Raw genomic sequence first — 22,185 nt, 5'->3', positions numbered from 1 at the left:
GTCAAGTCGATCTGTTTGGGAATCGACGGACCGATGCCCGCGCTCTGCGCGATATGACAGCTTTAGTCTTGCGCTTTGTGAAAGTCGAGCTAATTGGACAGGAAAAAAAAAGGAACATGGGAATTGTAAATGGGAGGCATTTGGCAGCGAGCGAAACACTGGATGACATTGAAGGGAAAATGATGAGCCAACTCCCAACAGAAAGAAAGAAAACATTCGTATTCTATTCGTATGAGTCTGCAAAGAACGGAGCATCCCTGATTTTTTTTTTTATAGATGTATGTCATTTGGAAAGGGTGGCTCCCACAAATGATGAAGTAAAAAATGGTCCCCAGAAAACATAAAAACGCGAATGTGTGTGTGTGTGTGTGTGTGTGTGTGTGTGTGTGTGTGTGTGTGTGTGAGAGAGAGAGAGAGAGAGAGAGAGAGATAAGTCTGCAAAGAACAGAGATCAGGAAGGGGGCAAATCCTTTTTTTTCCACAACACTGTATATGGGTCATGATTGGGATTTTCGCAAGCCACGACATGGCAGCTACACCGTGCATCGAAGCCCACTCCTTTTGTCCCCTTCATGTTGGACATTGCTTTATCTTTGACAAGTCAGCTTTGATTTGCATAGCCTCCGAATCCTGGCCTTTCCGGCAAGCAAAGGCCAGCGTCGGCTGACAGCTCCTTCATATCACTCCGCCACCGGAAGCAAGAACATCAACGGCCGGTCAACCAATCGGAGCTTGGCGGCGGCAGCGACACTGATTTCTGCCTGTGAACAAAGCACCGGCGCACGGACTGGTAGCGCGATTGAGTCGAAACGGAAAAGCGTGCGGCTGAGGGAGCGCTGTCTGCGGCTTGAAAAAAACCAAAGTCATCCTGACTCGGAAGGTGACAAAAACACTCCTTGGGCGCTCCGACGTCAGGCAGCCTTGATTCTTTGATTGCACTTGATACTATGAGTGGAGTGAAGGCGGCGCTTCCAGAGCGTTAGAAGTCGACCCGAGCGCTTCCCTCAGCGTGACGGGCTCCCCGATAGCGCTCTAATGATGAGAAATGTGTTTACTCGGACCGGCTCGATACCCCCAGCTGTCTTGCGTACATCGTCGTTTGGCAATCATTCAATATTCGCACAGCTCGTACGCAGACGGAGAAATAAGTCCCGAGTGTCCACGTTCCGCAAGTTACACACACACACACACTGTATCTCTATTCCTCGTGTATTTCGTTCCCTCTTTGACTGCCACTAGCACAGAAATCAATTGGGTCCACTTGAAAAGGCTCGTTGGTGTTCGGTCCAAATGATGAGCCACCCCGAACTCCGTTTCCCCCTCGACGCAGTTTCCATCTTATTGACGGATGGATTTCAAGGGCTCACGCAGAAAGTGAGGGCGGGATCAAGCTTATCTTCGCGAGTCCTCAACAGCTTGTAAAACGATGGCGGAACAAGTGCAATCTCGGCCGTGATGGATTACGGCCGCGGTGTTAGATCAGCATTCGCGCCAGCCGGGCCGGCCCGTGAGATTCCTCTCGGGCGCATCAAAGATACCTCACGCGGAGAGCAACAAATTCCAAAACCTGCAGAAATTGGAGCGGGACGATTGACTAAAATGCCAACTAGCGGGCGGAAGCGGGCGATTGGGTGCGAAGGTTGCGGATGGAGAGCGCAAGCGAGCGCACCGCGAGGGTGGAAGTGATGGAATGGAAAAGTGGACGCGGGAGCCGGAAAGCGGCGCTTGGGCGCTGGTCAAAAGCCAGGCGTCCGCTCGCCCTGTCATCCCCTGGCTCCAAGGAGGCCCATGTTAGCACCGGCACGGCCAAACTGAGTTATCCATCTGCGCCTGTACCAGCAATTATGATTGGATGAGTCAGATGGGGGGTAGAAACGAACCAAATGGCAAATAAGGTGCGGTAGCAACTCCTCGATTTGAACTGCTAACCCCCCCCCCCCCGGGTGGAGCTCCGTAACAATGTCAACATTTTCCCTTTCGTCAACCTGTTTGTTTTTCACTTTCCTCGGGGTCGATCGGTTGGCTTGTGCCATATCCAGTTGCATGAATTCATTTGGGGGGTGGGGGGCGGGGGGGGGGGGGGGGCGGGCAGCATTAAACGATTTGAGCTGCCTGAGAGGATCAGATAAATCCCCGTGTTCAATAAAGCAAAGCGCCTTTCCTCAACGCAATCATTCTTAACGGGCGTACGAGCGCGGATCCTAAGCCGGAATATTTGCCGTGCCTAAAGCTCCAAACTCCAAAGCCAGCCAGGCGGGATGGTTTTGAAAAAGAAATAAAAATGGGCCCGCAACCTTTGAATTTCAACGACGGATTCAGCGCACGGCCCGTTCCGTCACACAACTTCCGTATTTGTGTATTCTCACGTGCCTGCCTAGTCGGACTAGACCTCACCGTGCTGGGGACTCTTTCACCAAGTGTTGAATTTTCTGAATTGCGGGCGTTCCCTCACGAGTCGCACCTGTCTGAAATCTGGCCTTGTTATCTCTCGACATGAAAAGCCAGGCCACGCCGACAACTGGTCACGACTCGGTCAGCAAGTGTTCGTTTCGACGGCTCTTGCTCTTGTTACGTATACTCTCGCCACGTTTTTGCATTTAGCTTTGGAAGTAGTCTTTTGTTGTCTCATCATGGTCTCGGTTTGTATTGTACACCTTTTGGGTTTTCTTGTCTTTTCACAGCAAGCAAGTTCCGTTGATATTGTTTTGGTTTGCCTGGTTTACCTGGTTAATGGAACAAGCGCCATTTGTCGTATTTAGGGGCTCTTGTGCATTTTTTTTTTTGTATTTAAAAAAAAATCAATTTGTCAAATTCTGATCCGAGTCCAACATTTGGCGAGTCCTATTCTGTTTCGGATCCGTTATCCATTTGATGAAGAATATGCCACCGTAACTATCAGATGCTGTCGAAAATTATCTGATGAGATCCCACAAATTACCGTCAATGCGTTAAAGTCGACCGAATCACTCACCAGCGTATCGACGGGGTGACATCTGATGATTCAGATAGCTCTTGGAGCTAAGAAATTGGGTGATACATGCAGTCAAACATCGATAATATAATGAGACAGACGCCCCCCCCCCCCCAAAAAAAATTTCATTTGGGAGTGACTGAAAATTGGCCGCATTTTTAGGAGTGAATGAGCGAAAAGAGCCTTCTTCAGCTTTGTGTCTTGCCATTGCTTTCACTCTCTCAAAGGGGGCCCACAATCCGCTTTTGGGAAGATGAGCAACATGCACTGGGCCTTTTCCTTCGGTAAGAACATTTTCAAATTGAATTTTAAATCCGATTATCCATATTTGCACTCCAGATAAAGTGCATTTGAGCATGAGGGGTGGGGGGGAACATGCCATTCATAAAAAACCCCACACCAAACCCCCCCCCCCATGAGCTAATGAAGCGTTCAATCATGAAGCAATTCACATCTGCCCTAGTAATTACCTCCAAGAGGAGTCTTACCATCATGTTGTAGTGGAAAGGGAGTTTACAGTATAATTACTTATCTGGTTGAATGTAATTACTACATCTCATCTCCTCCACAATAAGCCCAATTTCCCCTTTCCAAGTATAGCACGGACCGAATTTTGAATGAATGGATGCTATTACAAAAGTCCGTCATCATTTTGTGTGGTGTGTGCAATTTTTAGCCTGCAAACTCCATCAGGGGCGTCACGCCGCTTTAGTGTCTCATCCTCGCTCTCTCTCCTGAGCCCTTGAAAACGGCCACTGCCGGGTCCCAAAATCTTTTGAAATCGGCGTTGTGGAGAAGCCACTAAAAGCCGAATAAAATGAAAAAAAACCAAAAACAAAACGTCTTGCACGACAACGGCGGTATTTAACTTTCGAGGTAGGTAACGTCGTCGCCGGCTGCGGAAGAAATCCGAAATTCAGAATGTGAACGTGGATCCAAAGAGAGATGAAGAGCCCACACGCTCATCTTGCGAGTAGCCTTCTTTCTCCCTCAACTGCACGACAACAAGTGTGCTCCCTTTTTTTACCTTTTTCAAGTCACTCTCCAGGTCAGATTTGACTTATTGTACAGCCTCGGCATCGCTTCAAGTCGAATCAGATTTTCCTTTTTCCTTTTGTGAGAAAATGGGATCTTTGCCATGATGCGCACGCCAAGGAACTCCGAAGAAGGAGCGCGCAGGTGAACTGTAATGGTGGCCGTGCCAAAAGAAAAACCAAGCAAAGGACACGCAGCGCAGCAATCGCGGTGCGGCCGGGGGCGGCAAAGTGCAAATCTGATTACGTCCCGATGGCAGTGCATCAAATTGACGCGCGAGCCTTTCATAATGGGAAATGCCCTGCAGGGGAGTGATTAGATGATGCTCTTTTGGACATTTAGCAGGCACACTCTTGTCCCTTGATGAAATGGACTGCGGGGGATTGGGGGGGGGGGGGCGTGATCGCGGGGCGGTGGGGATGTTGTGTGTTGGTGCCTGGATATACGGGCACTTTCCCACCGCGCTTGCGCTCGTTCCGGGCCAGTGCCCGGGTTGGCGCCCGTTCATTCTTTTGCCACCGCCAAAATGAGCTCCAGCTCTGGTGCTTAAACTGGCTCCAATTATTTTTTGGGGGCCAACTCCGGTTCTGATGATGTCGAGGAATGAGGATACGCGGAGCTTTTGCGGAAACTGTCGAGCGGTGAGCGATTGCGTCGCACCGGCAAAGCCATGGCAGGCGTGCCCGGCTAGCGTGAGATCTCCGACTCGCGGCTAGCGTGAGATCTCCGACTCGCGGCTAGCGTGAGATCTCCGACTCGCGGCTAGTGTGAGATCTCCGACTCGCGGCTAGCGTGAGATCTCCGAGTCGCGGCTAGCGTGAGATCTCCGAGTCGCGGCTAGCGTGAGATCTCCGACTCGCGGCTAGCGTGAGATCTCCGAGTCGCGGCTAGCGTGAGATCTCCGAGTCGCGGCTAGCGTGAGATCTCCGACTCGCGGCTAGCGTGAGATCTCCGAGTCGCGGCTAGCGTGAGATCTCCGAGTCGCGGCTAGCGTGAGATCTCCGACTCGCGGCTAGCGTGAGATCTCCGACTCGCGGCTAGCGTGAGATCTCCGAGTCGCGGCTAGCGTGAGATCTCCGAGTCGCGGCTAGCGTGAGATCTCCGACTCGCGGCTAGCGTGAGATCTCCGAGTCGCGGCTATCGTGAGATCTCTGAGTCGCGGCTAGTGTGAGATCTCCGACTCGCGGCTAGCGTGAGATCTCCGAGTGGCGGCTAGCGTGAGATCTCCGACTCGCGGCTAGCGTGAGATCTCCGAGTGGCGGCCAGCCTCGGGATCACCTTTGATGATTAAGAAAGATCGCAAGCGGTTGCCGATTGCGTGTCCCTGACTGTAATGGACTCCGTCCAAGTATCATGGATGCTATGCTAAATTGCCCCAGCGGATGCTAACGGCGCATTGTTATATGAATAGCGCAGGCGCGAGCTAGGCCGTTTACGTTTGGAGCTCCTACGTCAAGCCGTTCTTCGTCACAACTTGTTCAGCAGCAACTGAGCACAGCGCTCTTGCGTGGCGCCCAACGAGCACCAAGTTTTTGGAGCGGCGGTTTTCATCAGCTAAGTTTGCGCAAAGGCAAACCGTACGTGTCCGTTTCCCTCCGTTGAAGCAAGCGTCGCCCAGAGTCACAATTGCATTCGAGAGCCCTGAAAGGACGCTCACGTTATTTCGTGATGCGCTTCTATTTATTGCATTCCCAAATGAAAGGCAATCGAAGCAAGCGTCTGACCGAGTACTCGAAGGTTTCGTCGCCGTCAACCTCTTTCCTCATTAATTTGGGATTTATAAAAAAAAAAAAGGGACATCCCGCTTGGTGCTCGGAGCAGGGCCGGGGGCGCGTCGGCGAGCTTCATCATCTTGACAGCGAGTGACAACACAGGCCCGCACCAAGCCACCAGCTTGACGGAAGCCTCCCCGGGTGCGCAATTATGTGGGAATAGCCGGCGTTGTGTCATTCCTTTCGGTTTTTATTCATACCCCTCTTCCTATTCGCCGAACGTTCGGGGAGGGGGAGGGGGGGGCACCAGAGCAATTGCGTCCGTCATCCACTGCCCGAGCATGCAATTTTAATTGGCCGAGTCTTCCAAGAAAAAGGATGAGTTGCCTTCGGTGCTTCCCATTTCCTATTTTGGTTTGGACAGAATAGGACTCTTCCAACATTGGACTAAGATAAGAATTTGACAAAAAGATGCACAGGAACAACAACGTACGGCAAATGACGCTTGTTACAAGAACCGGGAAATGGAGACAAACCAAGATCATACATAGAAACGCAAATTGCTTGTCGTGAAAAGACAAGAAAACCAACAGCGGATAATCCGAACCGAAAGTGCGATGGGGCAACAAAAGGCTCCTTCCAAAGAAGGTGGCACCGTTTTATTGATTTTTTTTTTCACTCGTGAAGGGTTTGGTGAATGCGCATATTAACTGGTTGCGTTCGGTCCCTCGAAGAGCGGGGGGGGGGGGGGGGTCGGGGGTCAAAATCATTTCCTGAATCAGGTGCGTTGCAACGGGGAGACTCGGAAAACAGCGGCCCTCCAGGACCCGAGTCTGGACCCCCCCCTGCTCTCAGAAGGTTAAGAAGCGCTGGTATAACACCTACGGGAGGGGTGTCCAAACTTTTTCGTTGGAGCGCCGCATCCGTAAAAAGGCAAGGACGAAAGGGGAGCTTTGAAATTCGGCAATCTTTGGAAAATCGCTCGAGTCGGTCGAGAAAGCAATTCCGGATTTGTTTGGATCGGATTCTAAAAGGTGGAGAGTATATCAACAGACGTACGAGTCGTTAAGTGCAAGTGAGCCTTTGGCACGCGATACTCAAATGTTGAAAAATGATTGCTGCGATCCTCCAAGGCAAATGAATGCAGGGGTGGGGGTCTGGAAAAAGCAAACTTCACTTGCCCAATGTCAGTCAAAACGCGCTCGGCGGGCTTGCGCGCGTCTCGCTTTGAGAGGATCTCGTCGGCCTGACGGAGATGAAGATGGAAACGAGACCCCTTTTGCTTTTGTTCCCTTCTCTCTTCCGGAAGCTAAGTGCGCTTTGGTCTGTTCCGAGCTCAAGTCTATTTTCAGCCCTCTTTGACTCCGTCTACTCAATCGATGACATGGCCGATAAGAATGCAGATTGACTTGCATGAGGGATTTTTTTTTCTTTTTTGCCTTGCGCTGTCTTTTGACGAAATCTTCACAAAGGATCACAAATGGCCAATTCCTCCAACTCAATCGGGGCGCCGCGTAACGTTGGCGTGTCCAAACGTTTTTGTTTGAGGGCCGCATACGTGAAAATGGAAGGACGCCAAAGTCAGTCAAGAAAGCGATTCGAGATGGTTTGGATGGTCGATTGGCTTTCTGCGCAAGGTGTGAAAGCAAAAAGTGGAGCCGTAGTTTGGACACCCCTCGTGTCAGCCATCATCAATCACTGCGTTTGATCAGAAACAAACATCCAACTACTAATCTGTTTTCAGGGCCCTGCATTTCGGGTTTCTGGCTTTTGTTAGTTTTCCAGAACCAAATTGATCATCTCCTTTTTTTTTTTTTTCAATGAATTCCCTCGGTCTGTCGCCTCAGCGAGATGGTTTTAATGACGCCACAAACGGAAACCAAACTTGTTCCGTCACGTTGCATTAAGTTCACGTTGTTTTGCGAAGGTCTTCAGCGGAATAATTGAAAGTGTTGCCCCGGCTCGGCTCTCTCATTCATCTTGCCGCGCAATTACAATGAATGGACTAAAGACGCCAATTTAACTTGCGAAGGAACCCCCCCGTCCCCCCACCCCCTTCTGATTAGCAAAAATGGAAGTCTGATTTTTTTTTTTTCTCTCTTGTCTATCTGGAAGAAAATGGACATCATCAGTTCACCTAACCAGAAACGGGGGAGGCGTTCAGCCTTTGACCTGAGAAGGTTGGGAAGCCTCGCGTCAAGTCGCCAACGTGGATCGCGGTCGGGAGCCGAAGGTCGGCGTCGCTTCCGCTCCCTTTTGGCGAGGCTCCCCAAGCACGGTGTTGAAACGCGAGCGCATCAATTTCGAAGCAGATGCCGAGAGCTCCATTTGCAGCCGGAGAAGTGGAGAAAATGTCTGGCGCGTCCGTGCCGGCGAGGAGGCCGAGGGAGGGAGGGAGGGAGGCGGAGCAGCGGAAAGAAGGCATCTGCTCCATCCATCAGCCCAGCCCCCCCGATGGCCCCCGCCTTCCGCGGCATGGGCTCAAGTGCTCGGCTACGGCGCTCTTTCTCGACGGGCCGCTCGAAGAAATGACGGCTCATTTATGCAACGGAACGAACGCCCGTGAAAGCTCGACCACCGACGGCCGCCGGACGCTCGAATCCTATCGGGCTGATTTCGGCGCGGCCTCCGGATCCTTTTTATGGCTCGCCGCGAGCCGCGGCGCTCTTCGCAAGATCGCCGCTTTTAGCTAATGCGGAGAAGACACGCCCCCCCCGTATTTATTTCATCTTTTTCCTTCAGACCGACACATCATTGTTATTCACACTTGCGCAAAGCCAACAGCGATTTCGGTTTGGGACGTGGCCCTCGTTCAGGTTGTTTTTTTTTTTTTTGGACTCTATTGCTGGTACCCGACGGCCTCTTCTTGGTCCCCTCCCGTTTCAGTCCAGAGATGTGAAACCTTTCATGGCCGCGCCTCCCTCAAATCTTTTGTCAGACGTATCAAATTTCAGAGCGCCGATGGACTCCCCCCCCTCCCCTTTTATCTTTAATACTTTTGGCATCGTCGGTGACGCTGGCTTGAAGTGGAGCTGAAAAGCCCCCCCGCCGCTTTCAGGAGGGAAAGCGCTCGTTGATTGCGCGCGTTGTGGCCTGCCGATAAGAGAGGAGCCCGCTTTTTTTTCCCCCTCCGTCAGCATCATTTCCTTCCCGATGTGTTTTCCATCAGGATTAAAGGCCGCGCAAACGTGAACCATCCTTGAGGAAGCAGAAATGCTCCGATTCCTTTATGCGCCCCTTTAAGCGGGCAATCGGCGTTGAAAAAGAGCCGAGGAACAACGGCGCCGTTGGCTTTTATGAGCCAATGAAAGTTAAATTTCATCCCTACTTTGGGGGCGGGGGGGGGGGGGGGGGGAGCAGCCGACGCAGTTTAATAGGCGAGCGGGCGTCTGTCTCTGTGCTGTGGGGGCTCGTAGAGGGAAACGATGAGGCCGTTGTATACTTTCAACGGTCTCGCCGTCCCTGGAGTCCTTTCGCCGAAGCTGCTCGGCGTCCCCCCCCCCGAGTCGTCGGAGGTCAAGCACAGCGGCGGGACGCGAGCCGACGGCGACAGGTGGGACGCGCAAATGAGCGTCTTCTGGTCCTGCCGGGGTGCTGCCGAGCCCCCCCCCCCGAGATCAGAGGGCGTCGCTCTGATGAGGCCTTGTCATTTCCTCAACCTGAGCTGCATAGCCTTTAAAAAAAAAAATACATAAATAACTTGCGGCATTCAGTGAAGCCGCCAGGTCGGAATTCATCCCCTCCCCAGTGACAAAAATGCTTTGAAGGAAGTCACAGAACGTTAGCGAGAGGTTGGACAAGCGGGTACGGTGTACGGCGACGCCCCGCGCCGTCATTCTCTCGGTGACGCCTCGGGCCCGATGTTCCCGAAATGTTGGATTGCGAAGCAACGGGGATGACGAACGGTTGATTTGAAACGGCAAAGCCTGCCCGCGGGCTACTTTGGCAGGATCGCATTGGAGGAAAAAAAACAAAAACAAAAACCAGATTTATCCTTTTCTGCGTCAGTCAGAGAAAGCAAGACACGCACATGCCGCGCCGTCTCTTTTGTCTCTTTTGAGTTCGACGAGGCCAAGCGGGGAAATCAAATGAACAAATGTTTGATTCTCCTCCCGACGGCGTTGACGGGTTGGAGCCAAGCTCAGTCGTCGGAACGACAAAAAGCGGAGGGCAAAAGATGCTCGTGGAGGCGCGACCGCTGGTTGAAGTGTCATCCTTGTGGTCTGGGGCGGGGCACGGGGTGGGGGGGGGGGCAGCAGTCCGTTGAAGAGAAAAAGCCCGGCCGGCTTTGCGTTGATTCATGACTCGATTCGACGTTGCGATGGGGATAAGGACCAGCGTGCTTGAAAGTAATCGCTGACCTCTGCGTTTTAGCCATCGCGGTGCCGCGCGGGCCGTGCGGCGTTCACGCTTCATTTCCTGCTTCCTCATACACCTCGACGCGCGTGAAAAGCCCGGAGAAGAACACGGACGGAGAGCGGGCGGGCGCCCTCGGAACTGCTGACCCAATCTCGCTGCGAGACGCGCGCGTGGCTGGTCAATTTTTCGACCGCCGGAACAAAGCATTCCGGTCAAACGGAATTCAGTAAAGCATGATTTCGTTCAATAAAATTTGTTCGGTTGACAACGGAGTCGAGGTCGGGCAGCGCGACGGGAGCGCGCGTCACCTTTTTGTGCTGCCCACAGACTCAAACGGCTCGAGACGGATCGCCTTTCCCTCGCGCGCGCATATGAGCGGGTTCGCTCCGAAATATTCAACGCGTTTCAGATTTCAGATTGCCGGCCCAACAGACAATAAAATGAATAAAATACATACCTGTCAACTCATACGGTTTAGCCACAGTTCACACGGATTTCGTGGTGAATCTTGCGTATATGGCCGTATCGCACAAATCATACGGATTCTGAAAATTTCTGGGTTTTTTTTCCCCCCCTAACAGGTAGTTCCGTTTGCTTTTGCCCAGAATGGTGCTCGTCTACTCGAATGCTTTCATTTCCGGTAACTTTCCAGTAAATCACGTGGTTCCTAGTTGAAAACAGCAAAGTATTCATCGCATACTTCGGTAGGGTACAAGCAAGTTCAAGGTTTTTTTTCTGCCGTTATTTTGACATATAAAATGCTTCGGTATGTTATAAGGATTTTTTTTGGTAGTTTATGCAGGTTGGCGCTCCCAGAAGTTGACGGGTATGAAAAAAAGACATCGGAAAGCATAAAAACAGTCCAACGATACAAGCCAAGTCTCATGCGGAGTCAAAAGGCAAAGAATCAAAATGCCGAGTTTGAAAGGTGGGCAGCGAGGGGGGGGGGGCTTGCCGAATGTCCAGCGGGAGGTCAGTCCAAAGAGGGGGGGGGGAGCGGCGACGGAAAAGGCTCCATCCCCTCGGAGCCTCCGCTTAGTTCTCGGTGCCCCAAACAGCGTCTGGGCCGCAGACGTGGAGAGGCGGACTCGCTCGCAGAGATCAGGTGGGGCCAGGCCGTTGCAAGAAAATCAATCATAGAATTTTCCAAATGTAGCCAGTGAAGAGAAGCCAGAGTAGGAGTCACGCGCCCCCTCTTACGAGTAGCAGTCGAGAGGCCAGCGGCAGCGTTCGGGACCAACTGGAGACGCTTGATGGAGGATCGGCGGACCCCAAAGTCAAGTGCGTTCGGGTCCTTCGAAGGCAAGCAGGACTGTAACTCCAAGTGTTGGGAGAAAAAAAAAAAGGAAAGGAGAGGCTTGACTCGAGCCAGCTGCCTCACACACCTCAGACGTAAAGATCATCTCCAAATAGTGCGGCATTTAACGTCCTCGGTAGGGAAAGTTGCAAAACGGGGCACAAAAACAGACGATTGTCTTGACGCGTAGTTTTTAATGCAGTCGGACATGCCGGGTGAGATGCGGATTTGTGGAGAAACTCGGCTAAAACGAAACAACGCTTGAGCCCAACAAAGTAGCGAGAGTGCTTGTCTTGACTTTGGCCTCTCGCGTGATCGAATGAAACGTTTGAGATGTGATGCGAGGGGGGGTTCAGGAAATGTTTTGTCTTCCCCTCATTGTGCGCAGTCGGCAGCGTACGGGCGGTTCGCCGTCACCGCAGGAAGACGGCTCGGCTCGCAGTCGGTTTGCTGGGGAAATCAAATCGTATTTCACTCCGGAGAACGGGGAAGGTAGATTTGCTTGTTGTTGTTGTTGCGGCGGCGGCGTCACTCACGCGTGTCATCGAAGCAGGGCTGAACGCTCGGCAACCGGTGTTTATTTTGACCCAACCGGACAATCTAAACACAATGAGGACTGGCGAGTGGCCGGAAAGGAACACGCTTTTGTTGAAATGATATTTGACGAAAGGAAGGTGGAAGACGGAGGGCAGACTTCTTGTTTTTCTCCCCCCGCGAGATGAGAGGATGGGGAAGGGCGAGAGGGAAGGGCCTCGCGAAAACGGCACACGCGTGACGTCCGTTCTCTCCTTCACCAGTGAGTTGCCATAGCAACGTAAGGAGCACAGGCTGCACTCCTCGTGCACTCCGGATGCGGCCGCAAACACGGGACCGGCGCTCGCTACTTTTATGGCTAGAGGAAGCGTCATCTCTTTTCCCGCGCTGTCAAGAGAAAGTCGCGCTCTCGGTTGCTATGACGGCCTGACTTTTGCGCTTTTAGTCTTCAAGTGATGATGTAACGTCACATATTCAAACGCGCTTGACCGTGTTCGATTTGGAAGAGAAAACGGGCCCGTCTTCGACTCGTCTTATATTCGGGGTCTAGACGTTGTACCCATTCGCGACGCTAGATGGCGCCAGATATCATTGAAGCGAATGCTGAACTTTCTGATTCCCCAGGCCAGAGTGAACCCCCGTCACCAAGAATAAAAATAAAAAGCTGCGGAGAAGTTATGATGTAAAAAAAAACAGAAGCCATTCGTTTACGAATGTGATTGCACTTTGTTTACATATTTAAATGTTCAGATATTAAGATTCGAATGAGGCCAAATAACATGCTTTTCTCTCCAATATATCGATATAATCATTTGTTTCAGATGTACTGTCATTATTTTCTGTATAAAAATTAATTTGGTGTCCAAAAAATCTCTTTTTTCCAAACTTGAGTCTTGAAAAAGAGGGAGTCGTCTTATAATCACGGCCGTCTTATATTCGAGCCAATACGGTACCGCCAACAAACGCGTCCAGCCCAACCGCGTCGCCGACATGGGGGAGGTGCCGCTCACTTTCGACGTCCGCACTGTCGAGAAGAAGGCAAAAAAATGGCAAAAAAAAAAAATAATAATAATAATAATGTGAGTACATTGACAAACACTTCAATAAAGTACCACCGAACTGAGTTTTGCTCCCGTTGCCTTTTTCAAAACATGCGGCCGTATTTTTGGAAGGCAGCATACAGTACGTTTGGCCAATAATACAATGCGCCTTGTGTACGTGTTCAATACGGACGGCGCGCCTTTTAATATGCTGGGCCGTATGGCCGGGAAAATACGCTACGCTATTTCCAAAGAACTTCTTGATTTCAGAAATAAGTAGGAAGCTTTTCCTCGATTAAAGAGGGCGATTTTCAATTTGTATACTCATGGGAGGCCCGGGATGACAAGATGAGGAAGTCGCGGATGCCGTATGATATTAATGTCGAGGCACGCTGCTTTTAACCCGGCAGCCACGGGGTATCAATCACTCGCCCGACAGTCCTTTGGTCTGACAAATACGCTCTCATTGGCGAGCTCACGGCCTCCAAAGTCTACCTGTCAAAGATGCACTTCCTATTAATTATTCAGTCCCGTGCGCGCCTATGATACCTGCCGCTATTCTCACTGCCGCTCAAGGCCCAAAGTCCGTCTCCGACCGCTTACACGAGCTTCGCGTGAGAGGGGCTTTGCGTGCATTCTCGACGGACATGAATTTCTCGAAATGAACGAGCGCCAACATCATCAAAGTTACCATTTGGCACGCTCGTCGAAGCAATGGCGTCCGCCTTTAATTGTCCAATTGTCTCAGCGGTGTGGAACAAAGAGCGCAGAGCCGCTTAATCCGCTGTTACCAGACAACCGCTGGCCACCGTGCTTTCACACAGTTAATTCCTCTTTTTTTCAATCCCATGACAGGGGAGGGAGGAGGAGGGGGGGGGGTCGAGTGACTTGGGAGGAAACAGGCAGGAAAGGAAAAGGGGAAGGATACACGATGCATTTAATGGATGTGGGAAAAATGGTAGTTGTGAAACTAGTTGGGGGAAAAAAAATAAAAAAAATCAGTTTCCAGCATCAGAATGGAAATATCAAATATCAAGTAGCAAGTACAACTTGCTTGTCAAATGTGCTTTATGTGCAACATACAGCACAGATGAAATTTTCAACATGGCGTCGGTTCAAACTTGCCACAAAATGTGTCATTCTCGAGCCAACCGCACAGACCAGTTAGCTCCCAACGCGCCAGACATCTGGAGGACGGTTTTGATGGAAATACCGTCGCGTCCAATTATGGAATACAAATTTGCATTTGGGAATTGATTTACGTTTCGGGTCTACATGAAGTCAAGGAAGCTTTGATGTAAAACTCGACTGTTTCATGTTTTCAATTATGCGTGCTGTTGTGTGATTTGATGAGATTTTTTTCCCCTCGGTGTTAGAATACTAAGCATGACGCAGCAGATATATTTGTTGATGCTTTAGACTGCGTCGTCAGGATTGTTACTTGTATCCCTTCAATTTTTTGTAGGTGTTTTTTTTATAAGTCCTGAACGTGCTTCTACTTCACCTGCTCCTGTGATGTATTTTTGTCTGTTTTTTTTTTTATCTGGGGTGAACTTTTGTTGAAGAACGTATTAACCGCGAACCTCCTAATTTTATATGAACTAGTAATTCCTACTTTGAATGGCCTTAACAGCAAGACGAGGGGGAACGGATCAAATTTGTGGCGGCGCGTTCGTGACTCGGCTATCAGCGCAGATGGTAAAAGAACGTCGACTGCAAAATGGCAGCGGCGTCAAGTGGAAATTGGCGCAATCGGGCAATTGCAAGCTTTCGGCTTGTGGCGACCGCAACGTCAACCATTTGAAGGTTTGACGGCGTTTCGTTTGTCCCACCCTCCTTGAATACAGCACGAGCGGCCCGCGAGGTCACGTGAGATGCCGGCCTCAAAAACGCGGTGACGCGCTCGAGTTCCGTCACCGCGGCCGTGTCTGACATCCAGCCCGGTCTCGGACTCCCGTCAGCTGCGAGTAAAGCCCACCGCGGTCGCTGCGAGGCGGACAAGATGAACGGAACGCGGCGCGAGGGCGGGGGGGGCGGAGGTTTTGGGATGAGACCCGCTGGATTCCATTGTTAAGGGGGACCGTTCAAGCCTTTTCGCCCCCGTCGCTCTCTCTGCGCGCGGCTGCCGGGCGAGAGCCTTCTCGCCGCTCATCCCGCTACGTCTCTCGTCTACGTTTTGGCAAAAGCAACTCGGTAAACAAGGGCGAGCGTCCGAGCGGCTCGCTTCGGGAGGCGGCGGTGTTTTGCCGGAGACCAGGAGAGGGAGGCGTTGCAGCAGGGGGGAGGGGTGTCGGGGAGGGGTGGGGGGGTGGTGCTTGAAAACCCCGCAGGCTTGAAGACTGTTGAGATGGCCGTGAACGAGGACCTGACGCGCCGGTGCGGCTAGCGGTGGAAAGAACGCCTTTTCGGACCCCCCCCCCCCCCCCCCCCCCCCCCGAGATGTGGTCGACTCGAGGCTCGCGGCGGGGCCGATTGCAGCCGTCGACAGAAGCGGCAACGACGCGAGGAACAGCAGGTACGCTGCGCCGCACATCTCCAAGAGTCCTTCCACATCCTCATCATTTATTTAGCCGTCCCCACCCACTTTCTCTCCCCGCTGACTGTCGCGCTCGGCCATCGCGCCTGCCCGCCTGTCCGCCTGTCCGCTTGCTTGCCCGCCTGTAGGCGCTTGAGCTGTGGGAGTCGTTCGCCCGTTTGACGTGCATCCGATTCCTCCCAGCGAGCGTTGACTGCTTGCAAAGGTTGCCCGGGCAGGTGTTCAAGCAGGTGAGCGCAGCGGCCGGCCGGCCGGCCGGCTCTTTCTTCGGCCGCGCAACTTCTGCAGTACCCGAGACAAAAGCGCAGAATTGTTTGAGTTCGGGCCGAATTGGGAAGTGCCTTTGTGTATTCGCTATTCATTTGCAAATGATCAAGTTAAAAATTTTTTTTTAAAAAAAGGAAACGGGCTTGCCCCTGCCAAGAGGGAAGGCCGGGGAGTTTCCGATGCTCTCCGAGGCATTTGGCAACAAATCCGGGAATCGCTGCCAACAGCCGAGCCAGACTATAAAAAATACATTAAAAAAAGACTTCAATGGATTCGACACACCAAAAAACAAAAAAACAAAACGGGCCTTTCAAATGTCTCTCCGCCCGTCAAGAGTCAAATTACAGCAGAGTAATTATCAGCGATGCCAGAAAAATCTGTCGTTGAGCTGTTCGACTGATCGTGACGTCACGGTCAAAGTCATTTAGGGTGGTGCCGCCATCTGACCTTTCAAGGTTACAAAAGCCCTTCGCGTCACGCGAAGGAACGCTGGATGACAGCCGGTCTTGTTCAGCTTTAGGGCCTAGGGCTGTTTTTCATACTTTTGGTCCCGTGTAAGCGTAGCTTGGTGTTCACGCGAAGAATAGAGCCCCCCCCCCCCCCCGCCCCCCTCATGAGAAATGAAGCCAGGTTAAGCCATAAAGTCGGAGCTAAGTGTGGACGGGATTTTTTTTGGTTCCTTTCCCTCGTCTTTTGGTAATATCGCCTCACTTCATTTTTTGTAATTAATTTTTTTTGGGGGGGGGGGGGGGAGTCACTTTATGACCTTTAAAAATTCAGAAAATGTCAATATGCCATCTTTTTGAGCTCCCCAAAATGTCAAAGGCACTTCCAGTGTAGGATGTTTTTCCTCCCTTGGCAAGCCAGCGCGCAGCTCCTTGCTTTTCCAAGTATTGATCTGGAAACGGTGCCGGTGGCATCAATTGTCTCCACTCTGAGGCCAACTTCAGAGTCGTCACCTTATCCAATTTATTGAGACTCACGCTCCTCGTTTTTGTTCTTGCCATGGTAACAGGGGCCAAGGTACTGTATGTCTAGGGGTGGGGGCCCAAGTCCGGTCCTCGAGGGGGGGGGCCCTCCTCCGACACGCCGAATTCAAATGATCAGCTTGGCAGCAAGCTGGGAATGGTCCCGATCATTTCGATCGGGTGTCTCGGAGGTGGGGGGGGGGGGGGGGACGGAGAGAGGGGGGGGGGCATCTAAATCAGGCTGGATAGGGGCTCCCCAAGACCTCACGCTCCTGGCCTGTATTTTTATCTTTCAACACGCAAGTGCAAACATTTGCATGTCTTTTTGGGAGGGAAGCGTTTCAATTTACACCGAAAGGATCAAAATGTGATGTCAAAGTTATCATCTGGTCAAATTTCTCATGACAGAGAAGGAATGCTGTCAGGAGAAAGTGCCAAGATCACCCTCACCTTGACTTTATTCTCTTTTTTTTTTTTTTTTGTGGGGGGGAGTACTACCTGTCCAAAAGTTGTTTACTTTAAGAGCCCAGTGAGGGGAGCCTTGGGAGATTTGTTTTATGACAAGCCCAATCAGGATGCCCTTGAGCTAAAAAAAAAAAAAAAAAAAAAAGGCCATTCTTAAAAGCCTTCTCGAGCCGTGGCTCAGCGCAAGGATAAGCAACTCATTGCTCTCGCCAGATTCCGTGTAGAACGCGGGGTGGGGTGGGGTGGGGGGGGGGCGAGCGAGCCCGGTCCTTGAGAGCTCCCTGCTCAGCGCGCTCAAATGCTCTGACCGGCAACCATTTGGTCATGATGCGCGTTGGAGGAGGGAGACGTCCAAAAAAACGGGCTCGGGCACCCCCCCGCCACGTCGTCCGTGTCTTGACAACAACTCGTCGCTCCCCGTCGCTTCGATTGAGTTTGCTTCCCTTTTGCACACGTTTCCTTGAGTCATCCCATGACTAGAATTGCTCAAGCCTCCTTCGGTTACAAAGCGCCAAAGACGGCGAACGGCAAATTTCTAAACGTGCGTATCGGGCCCACGTGGCCGAGCCCTCGCTCGCAAATGGAAAAAATGTGCGGGTGCGAGATAGCGAGACGACAAACGTCATTATACCGCCCCTCTCCGCTTCATTTTTCCATGAATTCCAAAAACGAGGGCCACAACTTGACCGACGCGTCGGAGTAAAGAGCGGCGTTCTTGCGAGGCGGCCTATTTCAAGTGATCCCGTTACAGTCTCGCGTTGTGAGCATATTCCTTTCGCACACTCGCATGCTGTCGGAGTGTCGGTATTCGCGAACCGATTCATCTTGAACCCGTTTACTTTTTTCTTATTTTGATTCGGGAAAAAAAGAAAATGGTTCCGTTTCCCGATTTCGGCTGGTGTGAAATCCACTTTTCAGCCAAAGTGGATTTCACCTTAATGCCTTGCGTGTCACTCACGCTGTTACATGTATTAGCTAGTGGCCGATCGGTGCTTTTTATTCCTGCTGCTGGAAGTACTTGAGGTCACCATTCCCGTCCCGTGTCTTTTCTTGACCTTTGTAGATTTTTGTTTTCATGAGCAGGATGCACCCAATGCACAAGTTTGTCCTCATGAAAGTGCGACGAGCGTTCCGCTTCCCTCGTGACCAAAGATGCGATCTCCGATGTCTCTCGTCAGTACGGGCGTATCTACGTGTGGGGTTTGTGCCGGGGATGATACATTCCTGCCCGCGCTGGCGATCCGGGCGGTCTCATTTCGACGGCGACGCGGCGTTGATGAGCTTAAGGTGACTGCCGGGAAAAGATCGTCATCGCCGCGGGCCATTTTTACCAATTTGTAATCGGGCTTCTTTCGAGTTCTTCTCCGATTTGGTCTGAAAACGCCGCGCGCGCCTTTCTGCCTCCCCACCGCAGTGCAGAAATCTCTCCCTTGGCGTTTTTCGGCCCCCTCTCCAATAGCCCCGCTTCCTCTCCGCGAGCACAATTCCACAATTTACATGCAAGTTGATGCGAGCGAAAAGAACGCGAGTCCGATGCGCTGATCTCTCCTTTTTTTTTTTTTTTTTTCTCTTTCTTTCTTTTCAGATTTCAGCTCGGAGGAAGCGAAGCCGGTCATATCCTGACGGAGGCGAGGCGCGCGACGTGACTTTGTCATCACCGGTTTCAAAGAGAAATCCCGAAGGTCTCCAGGAGAAATCGTTGCCTCGCCGGTGCCGCCGGGCCCACGTTTGAGCTTCGCCGCGCCAACGTCCAAAGACTTTGTACCCGATCCCGCGACTCCGAGCGCACTGACTTTTTTGGCAAGCACATGTTGGAGGCCACCCCGCGCGACCGTCGCCGGCCATTCTCGCGCAGCGGCCCCGCAGCATGCAGTGGAGACGGCGCCATTGCTGTCCCGTCAAGATGACGTGGAGCGCCAAGCGCTCGCTATTTCGGACCCACGTGGCGGGCCTCCTCTCGCTGGCGCTGCTCTTTACCCTCTTTTCGTTTTTGGGCCGCCAGGACTGGCTGGCCGGCCGCGCCGGGCCGCGGGAAAACCCGCTGGCCTACACCGTCGGGGGTTTCCGCGGTCCCGGGGGGGCGGAGGCCAACCGGAGCGGCTCCCTTCGGGGCCTTTGGCGGGAGGCGGCTTTCGCGGCGGCGAGGCCTCCGCTCGATCTTAGCTCCCGGCCGGCCGGAGAGGCGCTCGGCGGCGTCCGAACGGCCGCGACGGGACCGGGAGACTCGGCGAGCGCCAACAAGACTTTGCAGAAGGAGATGGACGCGGGAGGGAAGCTCAGCGCTCAGCCCTACCGCTACATCCTCAACCAACCCTTCAAGTGCGGCGACGGCGCGCCCTTCCTCGTCCTGCTCATCGCCGCCGAGCCGGGCCAGGCCGACGCCCGTCGCGCCATCCGCCGCACGTGGGGCAACGACAGCGTGGCCGCCGGCCTGGGCTTCGTACGGCTCTTCCTGCTCGGCGTCGGAAAGAATTCCGACGCCTCCCTCCAGAGCGCCATCGAGGAGGAGAGCCGCGTTTACCGAGACATCATCCAGCAGGACTATCGGGACACGTATCGCAACCTGACCATCAAAACTTTAATGGCCATGAACTGGGTGGCCACGTATTGCCCGCGCGCCTCCTACGTGATGAAGACGGACAGCGACATGTTTGTCAATACGGAGTATCTCATTCAGAAGCTGCTGAAGCCCGAGCTGCCTCCCAAGCGGAGGTACTTCACGGGCTATCTGATGAGAGGCTACGCGCCCAACCGAAATAAGGACAGCAAGTGGTACATGCCGCCGGAGCTGTACCCCAGCGAGCGCTACCCCACCTTCTGCTCCGGCACGGGGTACGTCTTCTCGGGGGACATGGCGCAACTCATCTACCAGGCCTCCCTGGGCATACGCAGGCTTCACCTGGAGGACGTGTACGTGGGAATATGCCTGGCAAAGTTGCGCGTGGACCCCACTCCGCCCCCCAACGAATTCCTCTTCAACCACTGGCGGGTGTCTTATTCCAGTTGCAAGTACAGCCACCTCATCACCTCGCATCAGTTCCACCCAAACGAACTGATCAAGTACTGGAACCACTTGCAGAGTAACAAGCACAACGCCTGCATCAACACGGCAAAGGAAAAGAACGGCAGGTACAGGCAACGGAGGTTCCACGGCGAGCGGCCCCCGTGATCGCGCGGCCGACGGAGGACGGGGTTTTTTTGACCTCGGCACGAGTCGCCGCGTAGGAAAAGCACATTTGTTTCATTGGTATTGTGTACAGTCGATGCCTCGAACCGTTTCGCTTTCATTTTGGGAGAGAAATGTCAAGTCTTGTATCCGTACGTACGTCCGCGAGGCGCGAGGACCGACGGACGCATCGGTGACGTGGAGCGTGGGCCCCCGACGGTGCTCGCTGAAAGTTGACGGAGTATTCCGCACGGATGCGTCGAAAAAAAAAAAAAGCTTCAAAAGTCACCGCCGACGTGTTTACACAGACAAAGGGAAATGTATATGTCTTTTGTTGAAAGTTATACTACCTAAATAGCCATGAAAATATCTTTGGTGTTGACCACTTTTCCTGACCTCTTTCTGTGTTTCTGTCAGTTTACGTTCCGGTTCCGATTCCAAAGCTTTATCTGCCATATCCTGTATTTTATCCAAAAAAAAAAAGAAATAAACGTGAAAGCACACAACGATGATTGTGCTTGCGTTTCTGCCCAGCTAACGATAAAATGGACCGAGTTCATCCATCCATCCGTTGACATTCTGTGAAACGCAGCACGGGGGAGCTTGAGCTCATTCCAGCTGATTTTGGGTGAGAGGCGGGCTCCGCTCTGGGACCGGGTGCCGGTGAGTCGCAGGGCACGTATCGAGACGGGCAACCGTTTGGTGGCAACTGCACCCCCCCCCCACAGCAGAGGTGAACAGAGCAGCCGGCATCGATGTTAATTCCATGATCACATCGCACGAGCTTCATTTGAATGCTTCAATCCGGTTCTAGAATGCATAATGGGGGGGGGGGGGGATACAAACTCAAGGCAATGAATTAAGCATGAAGGTCATTGCTCTGGGGCATATATGACATTCTGCTGAAAAACATATTTTTGGATTTCTAATTAAAGGATGAAAGGCTGTCAGTGGGACTTGTGCAACAAAACAAAAGAACCGGCACACAGTGACTGGAATAGCCCGATTGATGGCATTGACTTTCGTCTTGTTTTGAAAATGCGCTCTTGATGTGCGGGCTGGCGACAGAAATAACACACGAAACGCAAGCAGTGGCACCTCTTCAGCAAGTCCAGTAGCGTAGGCCGTCTTCTTCACGGAGTTTCTACCTAGCTATCTTGCTATCTAGCTAGCTAGCTTGTTTATCGATCTCGTTAGCTAGCCTGTCTATCTTCCTAGCTATCTTGTATAGCTATCTAGCTAGCTAGCCATGTAGAGTTAGTTAGCTAGCCATCGGTAATGTATTCTGGGATCTGACAATACCTGTGAAAATAACATTGGTTTGGATTTTTTTTTAAAGTTTTTCTAGATATGACCCACCCATCCCCACCCCCACCCAAGAGATTGCCGTGGATATGAACCATTCTGCAATTCAAGTGAGTTTTGAATATCCAAAGTATTTGTGATTACCGTATATCCAAGAATCTATGTCGAGGCCACTGAAATTCTCAAGTTGGAGGAGACTCGCAAACAGACTTCATGATTTCAGAGGCACATCGGGCGTCTTTACAAAAGAAAGAGGAAGTGGAAACAGATGAGTCTGAGATGCATGTCATCCTATCGCCAGATATCATCGGAAGCGCAAAATATTGCATAAAAACAGTGTGAAAGATTTGTGCCGAGCGGGAACCCGACCGTCACTCCGATATCAAGTCCACTCAAGTTAGCGCTGAATTTTCAAATGCTACTTTGAGTGTTTCCGAAAGTCCTCGATAGCCTTTCAAAGAACAGAGCAATTGTCAAGGGAATAACAACTACCGGTACCTTTCTCCAATCTGATTGGATTCTGAATGGTA

The 22,185-nt window shown here is 52.1% G+C and overlaps 1 protein-coding gene and 1 long non-coding RNA gene across 4 annotated transcripts; one reads left to right on the top strand and one right to left on the bottom strand.

Moving 5' to 3' along the window:
* Positions 1 to 9,702: 9,702 nt before the first annotated feature.
* LOC147203183 (uncharacterized) lies at positions 9,703 to 13,758 on the bottom strand. Of its 2 annotated transcripts, XR_015101488.1 has the most exons (3): positions 13,640 to 13,758; positions 11,911 to 12,932; positions 9,703 to 11,824 (listed from the first exon to the last, which is right to left on the bottom strand). It is a non-coding gene; the product is annotated as an uncharacterized LOC147203183 (long non-coding RNA). The 2 variants fall into 2 exon arrangements; XR_015101487.1 differs by having other exon boundaries at positions 9,703 to 12,932.
* Positions 13,759 to 13,856: 98 nt separating this feature from the next.
* On the top strand, positions 13,857 to 20,856 carry b3galt2 (UDP-Gal:betaGlcNAc beta 1,3-galactosyltransferase, polypeptide 2). 2 transcript variants are annotated; one of them, XM_086115575.1, is made up of 3 exons: positions 15,380 to 15,463; positions 15,613 to 15,714; positions 18,770 to 20,856. In XM_086115575.1, the coding sequence occupies exon 3, from the start codon at positions 19,052 to 19,054 to the stop codon at positions 20,351 to 20,353; it is 1,302 nt and encodes a 433-aa protein (XP_085971701.1). In that variant the 5' UTR covers positions 15,380 to 15,463; positions 15,613 to 15,714; positions 18,770 to 19,051; the 3' UTR covers positions 20,354 to 20,856. The 2 variants fall into 2 exon arrangements, with proteins under 2 accessions (XP_085971700.1, XP_085971701.1); XM_086115574.1 differs by lacking the exon at positions 15,613 to 15,714 and having other exon boundaries at positions 13,857 to 15,463.
* Positions 20,857 to 22,185: the final 1,329 nt, after the last annotated feature.

Source organism: Hippocampus guttulatus, chromosome 7, assembly GCF_054856545.1.
Source record: "Hippocampus guttulatus isolate MCC_2025c chromosome 7, RoL_Hgut_1.0, whole genome shotgun sequence".
Classification (NCBI taxonomy): domain Eukaryota; kingdom Metazoa; phylum Chordata; class Actinopteri; order Syngnathiformes; family Syngnathidae; genus Hippocampus; species Hippocampus guttulatus.
Note: the sequence above shows the minus strand (reverse complement) of the source record. Positions and strands in the feature narration are given on the sequence as shown.

Excerpts from the sequence above, each read along its gene's own strand:
- b3galt2 (XM_086115574.1), top strand. The coding sequence starts at position 19,052 with ATGCAGTGGAGACGGCGCCATTGCTGTCCCGTCAAGATGACGTGGAGC.